Source organism: Rhamphochromis longiceps, linkage group LG13, assembly GCF_057381845.1.
Source record: "Rhamphochromis longiceps isolate RC_006_pf linkage group LG13, R_longiceps_female_GT1.1, whole genome shotgun sequence".
Classification (NCBI taxonomy): Eukaryota; Metazoa; Chordata; class Actinopteri; order Cichliformes; family Cichlidae; genus Rhamphochromis; species Rhamphochromis longiceps.
In genome coordinates, this window is record NC_140569.1 from 19,295,272 (window position 1) to 19,319,365 (window position 24,094).

General features: G+C 38.7%; 3 protein-coding genes across 4 annotated transcripts in view; all 3 read left to right on the plus strand.

The window, feature by feature from the left end:
* The window catches only part of rassf4a (Ras association domain family member 4a), a 28,036-nt gene extending 23,009 nt beyond the window's left edge, over positions 1 to 5,027 (plus strand). For both annotated transcript variants that reach the window (XM_085428234.1, XM_085428235.1), the window contains exons 7-11: positions 1,782 to 1,883; positions 2,203 to 2,254; positions 2,428 to 2,549; positions 3,831 to 3,928; positions 4,591 to 5,027. In XM_085428234.1, coding sequence (XP_085284360.1) covers positions 1,782 to 1,883; positions 2,203 to 2,254; positions 2,428 to 2,549; positions 3,831 to 3,928; positions 4,591 to 4,660 — 444 coding nt within the window. In that variant the 3' untranslated portion in view covers positions 4,661 to 5,027. The remainder of the gene's footprint in view (positions 1 to 1,781; positions 1,884 to 2,202; positions 2,255 to 2,427; positions 2,550 to 3,830; positions 3,929 to 4,590) is intronic.
* Positions 5,028 to 7,729: 2,702 nt separating this feature from the next.
* LOC146655703 (peroxisomal N(1)-acetyl-spermine/spermidine oxidase-like) lies at positions 7,730 to 16,614 on the plus strand. Its single transcript, XM_085428538.1, has 10 exons — positions 7,730 to 8,314; positions 9,307 to 9,483; positions 9,596 to 9,726; positions 9,817 to 10,004; positions 11,585 to 11,766; positions 11,974 to 12,143; positions 12,395 to 12,480; positions 12,594 to 12,706; positions 14,083 to 14,237; positions 14,762 to 16,614. Exons 1-10 carry the CDS (start codon positions 8,161 to 8,163, stop codon positions 14,891 to 14,893), a joined length of 1,488 nt encoding a protein of 495 aa, XP_085284664.1. The 5' UTR covers positions 7,730 to 8,160; the 3' UTR covers positions 14,894 to 16,614.
* A 444-nt stretch (positions 16,615 to 17,058) lies between these two features.
* Positions 17,059 to 23,706, plus strand: LOC146655704 (peroxisomal N(1)-acetyl-spermine/spermidine oxidase-like). The gene is made up of 10 exons (XM_085428267.1): positions 17,059 to 17,280; positions 19,945 to 20,121; positions 20,624 to 20,754; positions 20,855 to 21,042; positions 21,231 to 21,406; positions 21,557 to 21,726; positions 21,906 to 21,991; positions 22,107 to 22,219; positions 22,348 to 22,502; positions 22,585 to 23,706. The coding sequence occupies exons 1-10, from the start codon at positions 17,127 to 17,129 to the stop codon at positions 22,735 to 22,737; spliced, it is 1,503 nt and encodes a 500-aa protein (XP_085284393.1). The 5' UTR covers positions 17,059 to 17,126; the 3' UTR covers positions 22,738 to 23,706.
* The last annotated feature ends 388 nt before the right edge of the window (positions 23,707 to 24,094 follow it).

Here is a 24,094-nt window from a genome sequence, read left to right on the forward strand (position 1 = left end):
TACACCCGTTAATGTTTCTGGTTGTTGACACATCTCCAGGTGCAGAGGGGCAGTGCTTTCCTGTGTGGGTGTGCCTGTGCTTTTGCTGAGTTTTACAATAGCCAGCTGTGATCTCATTTCATTAATGTGCCACAGGGAGGAGAAAAAAAGGGGTTACACTGTGTTCCTGCATCAGTCTCTCAGATACAATACAGTGGGGCAAAAAAGTATTTAGTCAGCCACCTATTGTGCAAGTTCCCCCACCTAAAATGATGACAGAGGTCAATAATTTGCACCAGAGGTACACTTCAACTGTGAGAGACAGAATGTGAAAAAAAAATCCATGAATCCACATGGTAGGATTTGTAAAGAATTTATTCGTAAATCAGGGTGGAAAATAAGTATTTGGTCAATAACAAAAATACAACTCAATACTTTGTAACATAACCTTTGTTGGCAATAACAGAGGTCAAACGTTTACTATAGGTCTTTACCAGGTTTGCACACACAGTAGCTGGTATTTTGGCCCATTCCTCCATGCAGATCTTCTCGAGAGCAGTGATGTTTTGGGGCTGTCGCCGAGCAACACGGACTTTCAACTCCCGCCACAGATTTTCTATGGGGTTGAGGTCTGGAGACTGGCTAGGCCACTCCAGGACTTTCAAATGCTTCTTACGGAGCCACTCCTTTGTTGCCCGGGCGGTGTGTTTTGGATCATTGTCATGTTGGAAGACCCAGCCTCGTTTCATCTTCAAAGTTCTCACTGATGGAAGGAGGTTTTGGCTCAAAATCTCACGATACATGGCCCCATTCATTCTGTCCTTAACACGGATCAGTCGTCCTGTCCCCTTGGCAGAAAAACAGCCCCATAGCATGATGTTTCCACCCCCATGCTTCACAGTAGGTATGGTGTTCTTGGGATGCAACTCAGTATTCTTCTTCCTCCAAACACGACGAGTTGAGTTTATACCAAAAAGTTCTACTTTGGTTTCATCTGACCACATGACATTCTCCCAATCCTCTGCTGTATCATCCATGTGCTCTCTGGCAAACTTCAGACGGGCCTGGACATGCACTGGCTTCAGCAGCGGAACACGTCTGGCACTGCGGGATTTGATTCCCTGCCGTTGTAGTGTGTTACTGATGGTGACCTTTGTTACTTTGGTCCCAGCTCTCTGCAGGTCATTCACCAGGTCCCCCCGTGTGGTTCTGGGATCTTTGCTCACCGTTCTCATGATCATTTTGACCCCACGGGATGAGATCTTGCGTGGAGCCCCAGATCGAGGGAGATTATCAGTGGTCTTGTATGTCTTCCATTTTCTGATGATTGCTCCCACAGTTGATTTTTTCACACCAAGCTGCTTGCCTATTGTAGATTCACTCTTCCCAGTCTGGTGCAGGTCTACAATACTTTTCCTGGTGTCCTTCGAAAGCTCTTTGGTCTTGGCCATGGCGGAGTTTGGAGTCTGACTGTTTGAGGCTGTGGACAGGTGTCTTTTATACAGATGAGTTCAAACAGGTGCCATTCATACAGGTAACGAGTGGGGGACAGAAAAGCTTCTTACAGAAGACGTTACAGGTCTGTGAGAGCCAGAGATTTTCCTTGTTTGAGGTGACCAAATACTTATTTTCCACCCTAATGTACGAATAAATTCTTTACAAATCCTACCATGTGAATTCATGGATTTTTTTTTTTCACATTCTGTCTCTCTGAAGTGTTGATGAAGCAAAGCGCCTCTACTAGTACTCTGTATTCTACATGGGCATTTTCTGTTGTGAATTTTTCCATTATTGTGTTCCAGACATCTGTTTTTACTCCAGCCTATGGTTCAGTCACTAACGTAAGAGTAAACAGCACCATGACAACTGGCCAAGTCCTGAACCTGCTGCTACACAAGTTTAGGGTGAGCAATAAAGATACTGGTCTCACTTCAAGTTGATTAAAATCAAGTATTTACCTTATTAATGTATTCATTTGATAAATTTTATATACTTGAAAATGTGAGTGAAGTAAGCCGTTATTATCATGGGTGATCATTTCGGTAAATCAGTGGTAAACTGGATCTTGCCACTGACAAACGCACAGTGCTAGCCTGGAGACAGCTACAGTTTCATAGGCAGCATACTCAAGGAAACCAGTCCTTCTAACCTGCTGGCATAACAGCAACATTGTTTTTGAACTAAAAGCTTTCTATGCCTGCCTTAATACTTCTGTCTTCTAAGGTGGAGAATAAAGCTGAGGAGTTTGTTCTTTACATGGTGCATGAGTCGGGTGGTAAGTGAGACCTTTCAATCTGTGTTGTTGTTTTTTGTTTGTTTTTTTTAATTAATTTGTTTATGTTTTTTTATTTTGTGTGTGTGTGTGTGTGTGTGTGTGTGTGTGTGTGTGTGTGTGTGTGTGTGTGTGTGTGTGTGTGTGTGTGTGTGACTTTGCTTATGACCTTGCAGAAAGGACACGACTGAGGGTTGGTGAATACCCACTGGTGACACGTGTGCTTTATGGACCCTGTGAGAAAATTTCCAAGATCTTTATCACAGAGGCAGACCTGGGAGAGGAAGTCACATATGATGTGAGGATGGGCTTAGTGCCACTACTCTTCTTTTATCTTGTGCACATGACTTCTTTTTTTTTTTCTTTTCTCTTTTTTCTGTAGACGCACAACAAAACAATGGCTCAATGATAGACAGTTGGGTTATAATTAGCAAGCTGAGAAAAGATTTCCTGTTTAGGGACTGATGTAACAATGGCTAACATGACTAAATCTGTGACAACACTGTAATATAAATAAGGTTGCTGCTCGGTACATTCCCCAAATAGTCTATCATTTGAATCACTCTAAATTAAGAAAGGCAACACTATTTTTCCACAAGTAAACAAAAGTTTTACCTTTTATTTAAAATAATAACTTAAAGCCAAATCTCACTTGTCTGATTTCGGTTCATTGTTCATTGACATGTCCTTTTATTATTGTCGTGTCATCTTATAGTTTTTAAAAGATTAGAGTTTTAAACAAAATGCCAAAGTAATATTTATTCCCAATTTTCTCTGGGTAAAACACAGAAGTGACTTTTGACAATTTGTATTAAGACAACTGAAAAACTGTTCAATACGTGTTCAGTTGATTATTTCAAATAAAGTTGAGGGCTTTTTTTTCTTGGAATAAATATTTGTTGATTTAAGTATTTGTAGTTTAAAGTATATTTTATTTTGTTTGTGTTATGTGCTAAGAGTGTGCATTTGGTTTAGCAGTTTGATTATCACTTTCTGCAAAAAAGTGTATGTTATGCTATGTCTGGGAAAATTTAAAATAACACGATAAATATCCATTTTCTGAGCTCCCTGCAGGCAAAACAACAATTTAATAATGAACAGTAAATGTCATATTTATTAATTTTTTTTTTTAAACAGAGTATAAATTAGGATTAGAGTCCCAAATAATGGGTAAACAAATATCTATACATCTATATTATGTATACTATATCTATACATCTCAATGAAGTTAAGAAAGAATAAAAAAGAATGGGATGCAGACACCCCAATTACTCCTGCAGGTGTGAACACAAAGTGCACAAGTTACAGGTATTCATCTATTTGGCTATGTATATGGGCCACAATTGCAGCAGATTCCAGTCGCAATATTCACTCTCACACAAAATGCAGACCTTTCCATAAAAGCAAACAATATATCAGTTGCACTGAAAAGCACAAGAATACAATAAATAACAGTAATGAGTGCTTTCTGCCATCTTAGTGCTAAACCAGGGGAAAGGAAAAAAGCTTTGTTTTGTGTAACATTTATTTGTGGATAGTTCTCCCTCAAAATGATACGTTTGAATTTATCTTTTTCCAGGTTGCCCAGTACATAAAGTTTGAGATTCCCGTTTTAGACAGCTTTGTAGAAAAACTGAAAGAGGAAGAGGAACGTGAAATAATCAAACTGACCAAAAAGTAAGTCAAGAGTCTCTCCTCTCATAAATGTTGTAAATCTCGACTGATTTATTTCATGATGTGGAGCCAATATGCATGTTTCCTGTCAGTATTACTGAATCAAAACAAGGCAGTCACTCTTCAGTTAAGGACAGTGTCACGGCTTATTGTTTGCAAGCTTATATAATCTTTCACCTCATATGACTGAGATTTCAGCCTACTAAACCTGACATTGTATGTACTTTTATGACTCATGTGGCCTTATGAGTCTGTTTACACAGTTCTGTGGTAAACAGACTCTCAGACTTGCTTCTCTTCTGGAGACAAAAGGCACATCATCATAAGAAAAATATTACATTGCAATGTTAAGATCAGGTTTAAGGTTGGGATAACGTTTCCATGAATTACTACAAGTCAGTGATGGAATCGCAACTGTGCCTTTCATGGTTACAGTTAACTTGCATCAAATTGTCTCAACCTGTATTCTTTTTTAGGATTTGTGTTCTAAGTAGCTAAGCTCCACTGACAGTCTGACGAACAAGTCATTCATAACACATTCTTTGTTCAGTCTTTTCATTAAAATAATACCACTCTTCAGTAATAAATAAATATGTATTTGGGTTTAAGTGTGAACATGCAACACAAAGCCTTTATTCGAGTGTTTCTTTTCCCCACCTCTGCAGGTACAGTGCCCTGAAATCTATGATACTGCATCAGCTTGAAGACAGAGCTCACACTGATGACAGAGCATGATTGTTTCTATAAGCGCGTGCTGATGTGTAAGGGGAATGGGCGGGTGCAACACTAATGATTGTTGTTTTAGTATGGGAATAGTTCCAGATACTTTAGTGAATGTAGAGGTAAAGGAGAAAAAGTGAGTCACCACTTTGTATCATCTATTCTGTCAATATTTTTACAACTAAGTGCATCACTGTTTTGATATCTTCTATTAATATATTCACATTTTGTATGAAAATCTTTACTGCACATATGGATATTTATACTGAAGTGTTTTGGTAATGTTTTCTCTGACTTGGACCTTTTTATCTAATAAATCAGCTTTAGTGTTGTCCTTCAAAAATACTGCTTGATGTCTTATAATAAAGAAACTAAGCTTGGGCTTACACACACAGCCATATTTATTATTTCCTGTGTTTCCACAGACTGAACACACATTAGCATTGTTCTTCTAAGCAGCCCTCTTTGCCAGCTACTTCCCATGAGGGGGGGTGTGTGTGTGTGTGTGTGTGTGTGTGTGTGTGTGTGTGTGTGTGAACCCTGACCCTTTCAGCATTACACAATAGAGGTATCCTGAGAGAGTATGGCTGTTCCTTTTTCCCACAGATTTACAAACGGCAAGACTTTTGTAATATTTTGTGGCTCAACCTTGACTTTAAACACTGACCTACAATCACTCACTATTATTGTTTTATCAGATCATAACAGTAATTCAATAATGCTCCCTACTCCCAACCATTAATCTCGCATATATTCACAGAGCTCATGGTCTTACTAAAGCAAATTTAGTTTGAAAAATTGGGCAAGAGGAAGATTGGTCACATTTATCCACTACTTAAGGGAATATTGCTAAAGGTTAACTGTGTCCAGCTAAGGAAAGCTGTATCTTATGAACTTCTAAAACCCTGCAGAAATGGAAAAACTCCAAGTATAGTCATGTTTGCTGAAGTAATTTCTTTTGAGCCTTTGAATACTGGTTTAATTTTCAGTATGAAAAACATATGCTCGTGCAAAATTCCTGATAAGCATCAGAGTCTGCCTTTCCTGCAAATGGATAAGATATTCTGTTAGATTGCTATATATTAAACTAAATATCTATGCATGGAAGTTAGTAGAAACTATGAGCAGACATTGGATTTACATAGCTGAAAATTTCTGGTTTCTGATTGTGATCAATAAAAGCAAGTTTTATTGATCATTGCAACTGAACTTGTTGCATGCATGTAAATGTTCCATTTGGGGGGGATAACAATTCTGAAAAGTAATTTCAAAAACATCAGCTATTGTCTGAAGATGGTTAAGCTTTTAAAGATATATCGTTTGCATCTATAAACAATGACTGATTCACAAAACAGGAGGTCTTGAACCACATCCGTGATCCAAATAAAACTGCTTCATAGGAAGCTGTGAAAACCTGGCCTTTGCACCCTAGCTGATAGGTTTGAGAGACTGGCAACTGATTAGCAGTAAACCAAAAATAAAAACAATTGTAATGATTTGCATTCACCAAAGAGCTACTGTGTGGACCTTGACTGTTTTATCAATTGGTGTTCCTGTTGTTGTAAATTTACTTACAATCTCATCTCTGAACCCAAAAACAAAACGTTTTATCATATTTTAATATCATCCTAAAATTAAAGGGAGAAAATCAGTATTAAATACAATGTTAATTGTGCTGTACTGCACATAAATTAAAATGCCATTTAGAAAGACTTATTGTAATTCGCTGTTTTCATGTGTGTGTAAATAACACAAACAGGCCATTTGTTAAAGCATTTTTTTTACTGTAATAGCACCCTCTAGTGGCCATTGAAATACTGATGCACAAAAACTATTTCTGTAGGCACAACCTAAACAGAACCATCTGTGTGGAAAAATTACACTGGTGCAGAAATGACAAAACTGCAAGACCCAGACCAATGATACCATCTTTCATCTTGTCTATGGATTAAATTAACTGGGAAACTGTGGCACACTACACACTCACTGGCTCACAATTTGATTGGCAAGTCGATAGGCAATGTAAACAGGCTTAGTGAGCTCTAATCAGAACCATAATTTACAAAATGAGCTGTTATTCCATTTAGTATAATACAAATAATCTGAAAAAAGTTTACTGAGATCACAGGTCAAGTGGGGGGCTGAAAATTCTAAAGTACATCAGTTACTTCAGTAAAAAATTTCCCACGTGTGAGAATAATAAAAGTTTACCTTATCTTATCTTACAATGTGCAAAGTTGGCAGTGACAGTTAGCGAGACCTAACCTCTCTAAGGGGGTTCGATCCGACTCAAAGGGGACAGAATCATGCCAGGAAAATTATGAATTATTTTTCTAGGAGTGCAAAAAAAAAAAGAAGAAGAGGAACAAACAAATGTGGTCACTGGCATTTCTGGCGTAATAAACACCTGGATTTTATAGGACTGTTGGTACTGTTAGGGGTGTGAGATTATTTATAAAAATAATGGTGATGAACGGTTGAAGGGGTCCCCTGTGAATTTTTGCTTAGAGTCCATCCCAACAGCAGCCTGCTGGCCAGTTAAAAGAATGGAGTTTTAAGGCACTTCCAACTTTTCAAATTAGGAACTGGTAGCTAAATCTATCAAGGGGCCACTGGAGAAACTGGGACTTTTGGCACTTCAGCACTGGTTTCATTTTGCATTAGTTGCAGCTTGGTTGGGAGATGCTCTTAGAAAAACATTAGCATTTAACAAACAGGGCTTTAAAAGGGCTTTAAAAGTTTTAAAAAATCACCAAATTGCTGTTGGGGCAGATGTGTCTGTAAATCATTTCAAAACTATATTTCTCATTTTTCTTGCCTTTTATGGTCCTTTCCCCAGTTTGATGTCAGAGAAATCATGTCAAGTGTCTGTGGTCACTGCTTATATAAACAAGTTAGTACAAAGTGAAATGATACTTCCTGATGATGTGTTTATGGTCCGTTAATTGTTTCATTTTGTGTATTGCGTTTTCCTACGGACAGGTACCGCAAACATGCTGCAGCGCAGTCTTCCAACTGCACGTTCCTAGACGTGGATGACGTTGTGCGTTGGTCAAACGGTGATTGGTTGAGAGGTGGGCCGAAACAGGGAAGGAAAGGACAGGTAACTTCCACCAGTAGCAAGAGAAGAGCTAAAAAATAATAATGAATACAGCAAGAGAGGCACAGACAGCGGCTGTAGTGGGCGCTTTTCATTTCCTTTAACACTCTGTTTCACTTCAGCTCTTTGTATTACGTAACTTCAGTTTTGTCCACGGCTGGCTGAGTAGCCCACTCACCTGTAGCCTGCCGCCTATTTTCGACACTGCCTCCATCGACAACAGACCCTCTCTGCAGGTAGACGTGCCGTCCACGGACTGCCAACGCGTTACCGCTACTATATAATGTACACCGATATATAAGTCACACCCCACTGTATGCTCGAGTCACACTGTATCTTATTTCATACACGCCCCGAGGTGAAGTTGAGATAAAGCTGTGAGAGCGACAGTCCTACAGTTCGATGCGAACCAAGGATGGCGACGAGTGCGGACCCAAAGATAGTTATAATAGGATGTGGAGTATCGGGTATAGCAGCGGCTCACCGGCTTGTCAAAGCTGGATATGGTCATGTGCGGATACTTGAGGCGACTGGAAGAAGCGGGGGACGAATAAAAACAGCAACTCTGGGTAAGTTTATATGTAGTTTCTGTTTTAGTCAGTTTCGTCTTTACACTGTCAGAAAATCAGAAACCAACTAAATTAAATCCTTAGTAAGAACAACATTAATTTCTAAGTGTGAGCATCTTTATTGCAGACAATCTAGGAGGATAAGCGATCCAACATGTTCTTGTCTCTTTCAATCACCTGCTGCTGTCAGCATCTTCTGTTGTACTTATTCTCAGTTTCAGTGCTTGGACTGTTGTGCAGCTTTCTGATGTTTTCCGAATGGTGAAACAACACAAAAATGATGCCAGTGCATACAGACACCTCACATTAAAGTTTTTACAGGACACTATGCAGTGCCGTGAAAAACTAAGTGCATCTTAGCAACCAGGTGCTGTGAAAGTCTGGATGAACCTCACCACACAAAAAAAAGGGTTTTGGCAGTCCGCTGTAGGCATGTGACCCAGGCACCTTGCAGTCGTTGAGTCGATCTCTGTATGCCAAGGTATTCTAAAGTCAAATGTGAGTGTCTGTCTGACAAGCTAAAGCTTGGCCCAAAGTAGGTCAGACAACAGGATCGTGATCCCAAGCACTAAAGCGGAATAGCTGAAAAAGAAAATAATTGAGGTGCTGCAATGTCTAAGTCAAATTCCAGGCCTCAACACGATTGAATGTGGGACCTTAACAGAGCTGTGCTTTAATGGATGCCCACCAACCTCAATAAACCGAAGCAACATTGTAAAGAAGAGTTGGCCAAAGTTCCTCCACAAAGACGTGAGAGACTACTAAAGTCATGCAGTAAAGAATAACTTATAGTTATTGCTGCTACAGGTGGTTCTTCCAGCTGTTGACTCATGGGGTGTGTTTAGTTTTTCTCAGAATTACAAAGAGTTAACCTGATCTACTAGTACAACGGCCTCCCATCATCAAGATAATTATGCTGTCAACTTAATCTTTGGTCAGTTTACTGTCATTGTGCAAGTAAATGTACACAAAGACTTGTTTTTCTTTGACAGGTAGCACTATTACAGAGATTGGTGCGGCTTACATCCATGGCCCATCTGAGGAGAACCCATTGTTTTGTCTGTCTCGTGACTATGACCTCCTGCCTCCAGAAGCCCTCACTCCAAAGAACCAGGCCGTAGACGTGGATGAAGATCCTCCCTTGGTCCCCAACTGGTTCAGCAGTTCAGGTGACCAGACATAGTAACACAAGTGTACTTCAGCACATCGCATCATCGTGTATATTAATAGCGTGCTTGGTAAGCTGTGATTGTTATTACAACTTTAAATTCTGTCCCAAAGGTCAGAGGCTGAGTGCAGAAAGCATGGAACCAGCTGAGGAGCTGTTTCGTGAGATTTTAGATAACACTTCACAATTTCAAAATCGCAAAAACACATCCTGGGAGAGTGTAGGACATTTCATGCGAACAAAGGTACATTGTTTTGAATTATGCTTGTTGCTGATGATATAAAAAGCTGTAAAGAAAAAAATCTGTTTTGTTGAAATTTGGCATTTTGTGCAGGCGCAGAACCAAGCAGCGGGAAGGTGGAAAGATGAGGATGAAACCACTAGGCAGCTGCTTCTCTCTGCCTTCAGTACTATGCTGAAGTTTGAGTGCTGTGGAAGTGCGACTCATAGCATGGATGACATAGACCTGGCAGGCTTTTCTATGTATAAGAGCCTACGTGGCGTGGACTGCACGCTTCCAAGGTTTGTGCATCATTGTATGCATAAAGGGTGTTAACATAAATGCCATTCATTTACTTGTCATTTGCTCACCTGTAGCAATTTAAGTTTATGCCTTCACCACCAAGTGCTGTCAAAGAGTAAAGCTGCATTGATTAATACTGAGTTATTAAAGTGGCAGTGATTTAGATCCTTAGTCCTTTAGATTGTTTCTTTTATTTACTCCTCTGATCAGCCTGTGTGAGAACCTTCTGTGGTTTTTATTATAGCGATTAGCTAATTATTATTTATTCATTTATTGTCTAGTTTTACAAGAACAAAGCTAATTTATCCACAATAAAGACTAAGACAATGAAATACAGGCACCTTGATGTCTGTAAGTACGCACTAAATAAATAGAAAATGCTCTTGACTGCTCCAGTTTCACCCAGTTAATCTTTATAATTTGTTATTTATTCACTACAGATTATATTTAAAGTAGCCAGACAGGATCCATGGACATGTGCTTGAGCTAACTCTTAGACATATTTGGCACTCTGCCATATTAAAGGTCATGGGCCTGATTTCCATTCGCTGCACCTTAATTCATTTAGAGAATCACTAACCACGACTAAGTCTTGAAAGACTATGAAAAAACCAGGAGCACATGCTGAAACAACTTTAAGCTAGCACGGGGCTGTCACAGAAACACAAAGCAGGAGATGAAGCATAGCTGAATATGTTTCTAAACCAACTTCATTCTAAGCCAAAGACTAGAAAATATGATGAAGCATATCTTCCCTTTGGCTTCACCTGCACAAGGCATTTTTTGAAAAATGTATTGATAGCAATGTTGAATATTATTACACAGGAAAAAAAAACAACTACATGTAAAATAATTACACCGTGACGCCTCTGCCTTGTAAATGGAGTGACAGTAACTGTGTGTGTATGTAAGCCTGTATAAACTGAAGATAGTCAGATTAACAGTAACAGTATTTCGTCTCTATCCGCCATTCTGTAAATCAGCTCATGTAAACAATAACGTGGCGCACAGCGTGACGTGAAAAAAAGGCACATACCTTTGAGGTTGCGTGGCGACGTAAAGGCAAAAAAAGAGTTTTAAAAAATCTCAGTTTTCGGTGATTGGAAACGCCGTTTACGTGTGGACGAAACAGCTGCGTTTTCAAAAATACCCGTGTAGGTGTGGACGCAGTGTAAAAGAGTTAGTAGTTTATTTTATTACTACCTGTCATTTTTAATTGTTTACTAAATGTTTGAGGTGTAAAATAAACCGCAATGGAGCAAAATAAGGGTGTGTGTGGTTGGAGGATGTCTTTGTGTGTGTGTGTGTGTGTGTGTGCGTGCGTGCGTGCGTGCGTGCGTGCGTATGCGCGCGAACATTTTTCTTGTAAAACAAAGGGGGGCCTAGCAAAAAATGTTTGGGAACCACTGCTCTAATCTAATGAACCTCAATAGTAAGCAGTGAGTCAAGTTTTGCACACTTCATGGACACTCATCATCACTTTGTCATTGTCAACAGCTATGATTATCACATCAAATATAAAATACAAATGTACTACAGATGCTGCATTGTGGTCATCTTAATGTATCTTATCTTGCAGAGGATTTGAGCGCCTAATCGAGAACTTGATGTCTGAACTCCCCTCTGATTTGGTGACCTACAATTGCCCTGTGAGCTGTGTCCACTGGAGCAACACAGAGTGTGGCTCAAGTCCTGTGACGGTTGAGTGTGAGAATGGCGAGAGGATTTCTGCTGATCACGTTATTGTCACTGTGCCTTTAGGTAAACTTCTTTTCATATACTTCATCCTGTTTTTCGTATCTCTGCATGAAATTGATTAATTGTAAATTCCGTGCTACGACCAATGTCAGAGCTTAATCTTAATGGCGGGGTTTTGGTAGTGTCACTTTAACAATGGAATACAGACCAAGTTAGATTTAACCCTCTGCTGCAGTTTATGCAATTTTTAATACGTTTTCTTTTTGTCAGGATATCTGAAGAAGCACCACTCCTCTCTGTTCTACCCTCCTCTCCCAGCCCACAAGCTGAAGTCGATCGAGACACTAGGATTTGGAACATGTGACAAAATATTTGTGGAGTTTGAATCGCCGTGGTGGGATGCTGATTGTGAAATCATCTACCTCGTGTGGGAAGACGAGGTTTGTAATACAGCAGCCAGAATAGTTTCATAAGTATGTACCGAACCTGTCTTAATAACAGGTTGACAGATATTTTTAAACTTTGTTGCACAATTTTAAAGATATGAACCTGTTTCTTTGTTTTTATGTATATGATGCAATAAAATATCTCAGAAATGTTGCCTAGTAAGGGTAAAACAATAGAGACATTGTGTGAACTTGTGTTTTAGAGCCAGAGATCAGAGAGGACATAAACCCTTTTGTGTTTTCAGGAGACTGTGTCAGACCAAGTGTCAGATGTGAGTGAATCCTGGATAAGGAAGTTGGTGACATTCACTGTGCATAAACCTTCTGAAACGTAAGTGACATGTTAATCTGAGAGACCATTAATGATTTTTCCCTCCTATAAAGTTTCCTTTGCAATTCAAACCAGCATTCTGACTTCTCTTGTTGATTAACACAAACTCTCAGGGGTAGCCATGTTCTCTGTGGTTGGATTTGTGGCCATGAGGCAGAGTATATGGAGACACTTCCTGAGGAGGAAGTGAGAGAGTCAATCACAAACCTCGTCCGTACATTCACAGGTAAGTTTTATATCTGATCTAAACCTTATAGCTCTTTCCTCTATAGCATAATTAAAGATAAAAAATAAATATCAAAGAGACTAATGATTAAAATTAAAGGTTGTTATACCTAAGAAAACTTCTCTGTATGCACAAGCATCACAACAGTTCAATTTTTCGTTAGAAATCTATAAAACATCTCATTGTTATAGGAATAAAACAAGTTCAGGTAATAAAGAGTATATATGCAGATATAATGGCATTAAATCGAGCAGCAAACGTGTATGACTATTACCTAAATATCTTTATGTCTTACAGCAATAAGACTGAGTTTGTGGTTGAACCTGCTAATATGATGTTGGCACAAATTGTATTTATATTTTAAAAATCTGATAGTCATCACACTCTTACTTATATATAACATATTAGTATTGGGAAAATAGTTCAGTATAGATTTATGAAACCAGGTCAGATTGCAGAGTTTATCCTCTGATGTTGACATGCCCAAAACAGGCCACTGTGCAGATGACAATTGATTGTAGAAAACTATGCAGCTATTTTCCTCGACTGAAACCTTCTAGTGCAGAAATGTACATGTTAGACCGAGTATTGAATAGGTATTGAATGGGCACCATTAAGGTAGAAGCTACCTGGTTTGTGCCCAAGAAAACACACAAATTGCCTGGACACTACGTCAGGAAGGGCACCCATAATAATCTGTCAACTCAAATATACAGAGCTGCCTAATGTGGTAACATGTTTTGGAAAGGGGAGCATCTAAAAGTAGCTTGAGTAGCAAGAAATATTCTTCTCAGATAATTGATCCATAATTGATCCAGCTGCTGCTTTTTAATAAACCAGAATGGGGTGTCACAACCCAGCTCAAAGGACGTGACAAGCAAGTGGGAGACCACACACAGGCTTTTAAAGGCTGTAAGATATTTTTAATGAAATAAGGTAAAGAAACTTAAACACAAGTTAAATAATACAACAGCCATAACTGAAGAACAAAATGAACATAATGAGTGACAGACAAAGAGAGACAGCCATGGTTCAGTCAAGGTGTCTTTATACACTGGGACTGGCCTGCTCAGGTGTGCTGCATCTATAACTGGGTCAGCTCTACCTACCTGCAAGAAACAGGCAACAAGAAAACAAGAACACAAGGCCACCCCACTGGCTGTCACAGGGGGCATATTGGAGGGGCAGGCTGTATAAGGCACTGCCTGCTGAAATGAGCTAGCAAATAGTTACTGATATACAGTATTCAAGTCCTAAAAAGCTGTCATACATAGAGGGAAGGCTTTAATATGTAGTAAAAGTAATTTATTTATATCTGTTTTTTTTATATATTTTCTGAAGTTGTTGAGCCTTGGTTATTTCATATTTGTGTGTAGGAAACGATACCATCACACCAAAGAGAATCCTGTGTTCCCGGTGGTTCACTGATCCCTGGACATACGGTTCCTACTGTCACCCAGCCATAGGCTGTACAGCCAAGGACCTGAAGAACATGATGGAACCTCTGCCTTCACAGGAAACTCTGTCACAGGTACAGAACGTCTTGAGCCACCGCTAATATTTTTCTTCCAAGGAGCCAGACTTTCATGTCATTTTTCTAAAGTGGTCTTGAGTAAGAGTTCTCCAGGCTTTTTTGAATGTCTTTAAAAATGTTCAGTCCAGTCCTTGTACCTGACCATTTTCAGAGGAGTGTTTTGTCCGTTAAAATCCATTTTAAAAAGTATCCTTTAGCGCTTTGTTACTAGCAGCCTGTTGGAAAAAATGCATCATTTGTTCACATTTGTTTATTCAATCTATAAAAACTGCCAGTGATAACACAGTTCAATTCAATTCAATTTTATTTATATAGCGCCAAATCACAACACAGTTTGATAAGAATTGCTAGTAGAAAACGTGACATATCTTGGCATGGTGTGCAGCAGATGAACTATTAGTAAATCAAGTGAGTCATATTGCCCAGGGAAGTACTGACTTCTGTTACTTTATAGTTAGACAGAAAGTGACATAATATAACCTTGAAAAATGTTTCTCACTTTTACTGCTTGTGTGTTTCAGCCCCTGCAGGTGTTGTTTGCTGGAGAGGCGACCCATCCTTGCTTTTACTCCACCGTCCATGGAGCAATTATTACTGGGTGGAGAGAAGCGGATAGACTCATCACTCACTACTGGGCTTCTGTTAGCCCATGAATTCCCTGTAATATAAGAAATTTAAAGATAAAGACTTTTCTTTTAGCTTTTTTTTTTTAAACTAAAAAACAATCAGATAAGTCTTTTATCTTTTCTGACTGCTCTTTAGTCAGATAAGATAAAAGACAAATCTTATCTGTGTCTTATCTGGTGACACTGAGTAATCATAGTGGTTGTCTTTTGGCACTAAAAACCACAGTGCTGAATATGGGGAAAAAGAGGGCTTGTGGCATAGTTATGTTGTAATCTGGAGTTCCACTCCTTATCTAGGTTTAAAGGTTGACGCATTACATTATACATTAGTCATTGCTAACATGTTGCCAAGGGAACTTTTACTGGTGGAGTTGTTGGTAATATTAATGCAAGTAAAATTATGTTTTTGTTGTGATTTTAAAAATAAGAATATGCATAAACTGAATCAATGCCAACAATTTTAATAAAAAATATCAAAGAATAAGAGCACTGAACAATTTTAGTGTATTATGAACAAATAAGACACAGTTATGCATGGTCAACCATGGCATACCATAAAAACGACAGGTAGATCACACGTGACTTAATCGCTACAGGCAAGCAGTAGTTGGGCAGGTGCTTGGATAAAATTTGCTAAGCAAAGCAGGTACAATAGAACAAATACAAATGGCAGGCAAAGTAGCAGGAAGTTATTGAAAAGTGGGTCAGTGTGGCGTGGGGTTAGTGATACAACCCTTAGTGAGTGTGACTGAGGAAGGAATTGATTAAAAATGGGAAAACTTGCAGGTATGGATGAAGTAAGCTAGATAAAAAGTACACCAAATAATAGCTTTATTTTCCATAGAGGAAATATCCATACATAAATGCATTCCCTGGACATTGCAACTATTTTGCAATGATTAATAAGCACAAATCAAAGTCCAAATCATCTGTTTTAAACCACAATCAGGACACATGCTATGTAGTTGCTTGTGTGTTTTTTGTCTTTCTATAGAATAAAAAGACCACAAATATAATGTGTGATTCAGATGCAGAATAGTTCATTTCCTCAATAGGGAGAACACCAAATCATTGAAACATTACATTAAACACAAAATAATGATATATTTGCATTTTCTAAAGGACCGCGGTCCTCCTAATATTTCGAATTATGTAATGATTTTGTTTCAGTTTATGCAAACATAATTTATTAGATTCCCTATAATAAAACTTAAGTAAATGACAGGAGATGCACTTTGCTTTACTTGTCACAAGTGGACAAAAGGGCTCTATCCAGGTTTGTGATTGTGTTTTTAATTAATAAATAAAATCAAACATGGACACATTGTAGTGTATTTACTGTGTTTATTTATGCAAGTAAATTAATGTCTACTTTTTTCTCCCCCTGTGTTCACCTTATGAGGTCACCAAATACTCTTGTCTTTATTGGTTTATGCATAAAGAGCAGGAACTTTCTCACTTGCACCTCCACAAAGGTGTTTTTCTTTTCTGTACTAGAAGCACCAAGGTTAATCATAAACCAGGATTACCAGGATCCAGGTGCATTCTAGGGCACCCAGGCGTTTCAGGCTTTCTGTCATCTGAAATGAAAATGTTAGTATGTTATATAGATCAAAATACCAGCTAACTGTAAGAACCTTGATGTCAGTCCTCTGTTTGAAAATACATTGTCTGCTCTCTAATACTCTGAAGTTTAATACTGAAAAACTGCAGTAAGGATACAACTTTAATTATTAACTGACAAGTGAAGTCTTTGTGTTTTGGAAATACAAATACATTTCCTCAAAGTCACCAAATAAAATATTCAATGTGTAATGAAGTGTATTTTATTTAAGAAAGCCACTAAAGACAAAGTAGCTCTCTATGAATATATAAGGTGATGTCATGTGATCAGCTTTAGGGAGGCATGCAAACTTTTCTTCTGTCAGCTCATCTGTCTCTATCTCTCTGTCTCAACAAAGCTTTTTTTGGAGGAGTGACCACTCCTTACAAAGAAAATAACTTTAAATTTTAAGTTATTAAGTTACAATTTTGAAACCTGAAAATTTGGCTTATTGATAATATATTATAATGTAAACATATTTTCAATGTATTTTATTTATAATGGCGAGAATAACTTTCCATGTAGTCAAGCTTTCTAGGGAAAATCGGAAAATGGACTTTATTCTGAAAATCTTGACCGGAAGAATTTTTGTTCGCAGCTGGGGGGTTTTTTCGCTCCACTGAAGGACACAGCTGCGGTTCACCGTTGTTGCCAGACATGGGTGGACACAGAGACGCGAAAGTAGTGATCATAGGATGTGGGATAGCTGGTATAGCAGCAGCACAGAAACTGGTGAAAGCTGGTTTTCATCATGTGCGGATACTGGAGGCGACAGGAAGAAGCGGAGGACGAATAAAAACAGGAAGGATCGGTGAGTAACATGCACTTAGGGCTTTTTCAGTCAATCTGCAGTTTTTTAAATTCTGGTGTCCGCAAATTACAAACACACAATTCATTTTCTTGTCATGATGGCAAGCAACAGTGTAAAGTTTGTTTTTTTTATTTCCTCACACTGCACTTTCATGTTGGATGTGATTGGATGACCTAAAGTGAAAGCGCAGCATACAGATGCATGCCAGGGATATGATAGAAGGACTTTGGATACTACGTTAGAGAGGACACCTTATAGCACAGCTGTATAATGAGTTGAACTCTGGCAGAAACTTACACATTGCATAACCGTAATGTATAGCTCCTCCAAGCGTCATAAAGTGGTGTGTAGCAAAGGTTTTGTGGACCCATATGAAGGATTCGTAAGAGAGGAAAGCGAAGTAAAGAAAGAAGCCTTACTGCTGTAAACTGCTCAAAATACAAGATGCAAATAATTTGGAGCAATATGCTGCTACCATTCTGCAACTGACTGGATCAAGTTGGTAATGACATTCAATATGTTTTTGATAATACAGTAACTAAGAGTGATAAATTACTGAAAGACACATTTAACAATTAATATTTAACTGTTACATTTGAGTTCAGTAACCTTTCTGTTCTATAGGAATATAACTAGATTACAACCAACTGGCAGCCGGTTGAGTCCCCTCGATTTGTGCTAACTGACAAAGTCTCATTCAAACCGATTGAAACATGGCAGGAGTTTGTCTACATTTATAAATTAGACAGCTATTATATGAAACCTTCAACAATGTCTCCTAGAGTGATTGGACTCAATCCAAGTCAGACTATAACTGTTTGCAGAAAGGTTGCCTTCTATAAGGTGAGATTATTCATAGCATCCCCAGAGTATTTTAGTTTATCGATACTATGCCCTATCAATTTCCCCCCGATCTTTGTCAGGTATTTACCAAAAAGTGATTGCAGGAATTTTTTTTAGAAATGACTTGTTGGTTTGGTTTTTGGTGAAATTAACATCACTGTTATGTTTCCATCACTTTGAATACATATTTTCAGGGCCTGAAAAGAACTAGATATTTTATATATGTAGATACAATAGGTAGAGGTAGGTAGGTAAAGTAAAGTAAAATAGGTAAAGGTAGAATCATGAAGATACTTGAAAAACAGGCCATTTCTTTGAGATATCTATCTATCTATCTATCTATCTATCTATCTATCTATCTATCTATCTATCTATCTCTCTCTCTCTCTCTCTCTCTATATATATATATATATATATATATATATATATATATATATATATATATATATATATATATATATATATATATATATATAAAGGAAACTGCAGAGCATGTTTTTAATAGAAGTGAAACTATAATCTTAAGTGTGTGCTGATTCTGAGTGACGTTGTTATTTTTGTACACACACACACACACACACACAGACATGTATAAAATAAAGGAACGCAGGCAGCAGTGTGCAGTTGCAGGGTGCGTTTGCTGCTGCCCACGCGTGTAAAAACGACTGCAGTCTCTGTGTTTTCTAACTCGGGTGTCTTAGCTGAAGAATTACAGGGTGATTTAAAGAAATCCCCTGTCAGGATTGTTTTCTCATTCTCTTGTTGTGATGATGATGATGATGTTTATTATTAGAGTTTCATGTTTCTGTTTATCCATGTTTTAGGAATTGTGGTTTCATGTATTATTTTCTGTCCGTGTCTTTTAGTAGTGTTTCATGTTTTCTGTTTTATTGTGAAAGTCGTTGTCTTAGGTTAGTGTGTGCAGCTTTGTTCCCCCCTGTCTCGTTAGCCCTGATCTCTCCCAGCTGTGTCTCCCTCCTGTTGCCCATTCCCTCATTACTACCCTGTGTATATAAGCCCTGTGTTTTCCCATGCTCGGTGTCGCGTCGTACCCTCAGATTATGCCTGTGTGTTTTTTGGTTTCTGTATTCGCGGCACTTCACGTTTGGTTTTCATGTCAGCAATAAAGCTGAGGTTTTGATTTACAATTCTGTGTTCGAGTCCTGCGCTTGGATCCTCCTCTCCGCCTGCCTGCACACAGAGCCCTGACATAGATAGATAGATATAGATATAACCCCTTCAGAAATCCAGTTTACTCCAGTCTGTTTACGAAGACATGTAAAAATATTACTCGTAAAAATTTAAAGGAAAAAAACACACACACAGAAACATTGGAAACCGCTCTTTGGCTGACGATCACTTTTTGGCACAATACCAGCAAATAATAGAGCACCAAACAGAGACAGAGATTTAACAAAAGGAGGCAGGACTTCAAGGACAACATAATTAAAAGAACAAAACACTTAACTAAGAACACTGGGACTCGGGATTATGACACCAAGGTCTGTAAATGATACTACTGTGTTAACTAATCTCACTATTGTTGTCTCTTAGGACAAAATTCATTCAACAATATACAACATAGTGTAGAAGAAACTAGACACATTTTAAAAATAGAAATACAATTAAAACCTGTTCCTATGTAACAGTATATTTGATCATGTGGTTAATAAAACAGTAGGCTGATTGGTTATCCAGCCAACCCTTGCCTATACCCTTGCCAGGCAGCTCTAATACAACAACAGCATGGCAAGAGTATATAATCCGATTATTAAAAGTTGTTTCCTTCTCTGCTTCTGGACAAAATCTTTTTACCTGTAGGTGATAAAATTGTTGAGATAGGAGCAAACTGGATCCATGGGCCGTGTGAGGAGAACCCGGTGTTTTGTCTGGCCCGTCAGTATGGGCTTTTGGATCCAGAAGCCCTCAAGCCGGAGAACCAGGCCTTGGATGTCAGAGGCCATCTTCCTTGGGTTCCCAGATTCTTCAGCAGTTCAGGTTCAAGGATGTTTTTATAAAGTGTATTTGTTGGTTTGATTGTTTTTTTAGATTAGTAATATTTTGATTAGTCTTACACATAACCTAATTACTGGGGCAGGGAAGGTACGTCAACCAAATGCAAAGTATTAATGCAAATAGACAAGGAAAAGGCAGAGGCTGTAAATCATCATTGTTTGCATGCTGGTGTCTTAACAGTGTGAATGGTGTGGCCAACAGCCACTGAGCTCTGCCATCAAGAGGTGATATAGTTAAAGAGTGAAAAAGTCCATGAGGAGTAGAGAATTCCCTTCATTTTATGAGGATGACTTCATGGAACAAATGGATTTTAAATTGATTTAAAAGATTCAGAGCATACTAAATCTGTCTTGGTCATCTTTATTGAATGGGAAGATAAAGTGTGAAACCAGCCTTCAAGAAGAGCTCTGAACTGGAGGAGAGGTTAAAAAAATGTAGAGAAGTCTAGATTTTCCTGACCAGTGTTCTTGTGTAACATCTGCAGGTCGGGAGCTGAACGCTGAGGACATCTTACCTGCTCAGAAATTGTTTTTGGAGCTGATAAATGAAAGTTCCGATTTTCAGAGTCAAAGAGGAGAACCCTGGCCCAGTGTGGGTGATTTCTTACGGGCACAGGTAAATTTCTGGCTGTGTTTTTATCCACAGCAAATCATTAGTGGCATCTAGATTCTCACATGGATTGTGGGTGTTTTTCTTTGCTTGTTATCTGGTGTAGGTGCAACAGCACGCAGCAGAGAAATGGAAAGATGTTGATGAAGCCACCAGATCTCTGCGACTCTGTGTGATCAGTAACATGTTGAAAGTCGAGTGCTGTGTCAATGGGACTCACAGCATGGATGAGGTCAGCATGGGGGCCTTTGGCCTATACAAGACTCTACCTGGACTGGACTGTACATTCCCAGGGTTCGTACTCCTGACTCTGCATTTACACTGTGCAAAAACAACCATTTATTTTGTTAGGGCAAACAAGCAAATACTCAGTCTTAATTATTGTCTTAGTAGATTAGTCAGCCTGTAATGCAATTTTTAATTTAATTCAGTAAATTGTTGCAGCACATATGACTTAATAGTTATGTCCTTTGTTTGTACAGTGGCTATGAAGGTCTAACCCAGAACTTGATAGAAGAGCTCCCTGCTGGTTTAGTGACCTACAATAAGCCTGTGCGCTGTGTCAACTGGAACAGCGCAAAGAGCGCAGAGCCCGTGATGATTGAGTGTGATGGCCAAAAGCTCGTTGCTGATCACGTTATAGTCACCGTGCCACTTGGTAAGTTTCACACGCATAAAATGCTGATTTATACCTCAGTGTATGAAGGTTTTATTACTTAATACATGCTCCCTTATTCACATAGGGTCACAAAAACAAGTACTTCCACATTGAGGCTCAGTGAATTTAAAGTTGTTGTCTTTTTGTCAGGATACTTGAAGAAGCACCACTCAACCTTGTTCCATCCTCCTCTCCCTCTGCACAAGCTGCTCTCCGTCCAGAGGCTGGGTTTTGGGACAAACAATAAAATATTTGTGGAGTTTGATTCACCGTGGTGGGATGCTGACTGTGAGGTCATCTTCTTCGTGTGGGATGATGAGGTGAGATTTCATAAAGGCATACTCAGCCACCTAAATAAAGATACTGTGCATGCTGTGTTGGATCTTAAACAGGAGTACATCAGCTCATATCTCTGTTTCAAAATGTTTGTAGGTTTATGCTGGTTGTTAGATTCTTTGCTAACGCTTGAATGTCTGTTTAATCCCTTTTCATACTTCAGGATGCTGTGGTGGACCAGGTGCCAGATGTGCAAACATCCTGGATAAAGAAGTTGTTTGGCTTCACTGTACTCAAACCCACTGAAAGGTCAACTGCTCACAAAATCCTAATGCTTGCCCAGCATTTTAGATTTGCACTGAGTGGTAAAAACATGCCAATTCGTACATTAACAGTGCAGTTCTGTGTGTGGTTTAATCTTCAGGCACGGTCACCTTCTCTGTGGCTGGATTTCTGGACATGAGTCAGAGTACATGGAAACACTGTCTGAACAGCAGGTCACAGATGCCATCACACAACTTATTCGCAGGTTTACAGGTGAGTCCAGACAGATCATAAGTAGTGAGAAATGCCAGATATTCCAGTGTCATTAGTTTCACAAGGACTTACAAAAGTCATTTTAGAAAGATATGTTTTGGGGTTTGTTTGTTTTTTTGCATGTTTAGGGAACCCCATCATCACTCCAAGGAGAATCCTGCGCTCCCAGTGGTTTCACGATCCGTGGACGTGTGGATCCTACAGTAATCTTGGAAAAGGCTGTTCAGAGCAGGACCTGGACAACTTGATGGAGCCCCTTCCACCAAAAGGATCAAAATCACAAGTAGCTACATATTATGTTCACACTCAAACCACCAGAAACATCATTAAAGGTCTAACACTTCTTTCTAATTTGCCTCTTTCAGCCCCTGCAGGTGTTGTTCGCTGGAGAGGCAACTCATCACTGCTACTTCTCAACCGTCCATGGAGCTGTTCTCACCGGGTGGAGAGAAGCTGATAGACTTATCTCGCACTACTCACTCATTACTCCTTCTGAGTTTCCAAAGTCAAAGTTTTAAAAAATTGCTCTTTGCCACTAAAAAGCTCAAATTTACTATAATATAAAAATGTACTTCACTTTTGATGTGTTACATTATTTTTAAACAATGAAAATCAGAGTGAATATGAAGGCTTGCTGCTAACTTGAGGATGTTTAATGGGCCTCACTGGTACTTTCAACCAGTACAGGCAACACACACAGTGTGTAGAATAATGATGTGTTGACATGAATAATGGTTGTTAATACTGACTGTGCAAATTTGTCATTTGAGGACTGACGATAACTGACTGAACTTTCCTTTTGCAAACTCGAATTGTTGCGTTTGGACTGATTTTAATTAACTATGAATAAACTGTATTTTCTAGTGGATCGGCTTTTTGTGAATGTAATTTTTAGGAACTAAGCACATCTCCTGACATGATGCATTTTAAGGCAAATATTACAAGGTCCTTCACCTCAAAAATGCTAGAACAGCTTTAAAATATGACTTTTTAGCTGTTTTTTAAGCACGCTCACAGAGTCCACAGATCTCAGGCACAGAGGAGAGTTTGGGGCCTCAAGGATCTGATGAGGATGTATGGATTTAAAGGTTCACTGAGGTAGGCTGGGGCTTGTCCATGAAGAGCTCTAGAGCAGCAGTAATGCATCTTCACCTGCTGCTAATTTGTAAAGTATAATATACTTTAACTTTTTATTTAAGATTTTCTGCCTTTAGAATCATCAAAGTCCTTCTAAGTCTCATCATCCAATACCGTTTCAGATCACCAGTCAAATCTTAAAAAATAAATTCTAAAAAAGTTTGTTGATTGTAATATAGGGGTTCAACGGGGTGAAAATGTATCACCTCTTTGCAATCTTTTTAAATGATTTTGAGTATACAATGAATAGGTATTATAATGACTGCAAAATGAGTGATGATGATGCTGAGGTCTGTGTAAGACTTATTGTTCTTACGTATGCAGATGACACTGTAGTATTGTCAGACTCAGAGACAAAGCTATAGAAGCCTGTATACCTGTTCTGACTCGTCTCCCCAATGTGATGTTTGTGTAATTTCACTGCAGGCAACTGCAAGTGGCAAATAAAGGCTTCATCATAAGAAGAAGAAGACTTTAAATGCAGTAGAAAGATATTGTGTTGACTGGAAACTAAGTGTAAATTCTAATAAAAGTAAAGTTTTTGCAAGAGGTAAAGTAAGAAAATTCCATGACTTCAAATTTGGAATTTCTGTATTACAAGCAGTGGATCGTTATGCTTATCTTGGTGTCACATTTAATTACAATAACCACTTGAAAGGGCTATTAAGTCAACTGGGGCAGATTTGGAAAGCTCTATAGTTTGTTAACTAAAGCTAGAGATCTGGGATTATCTGTTGA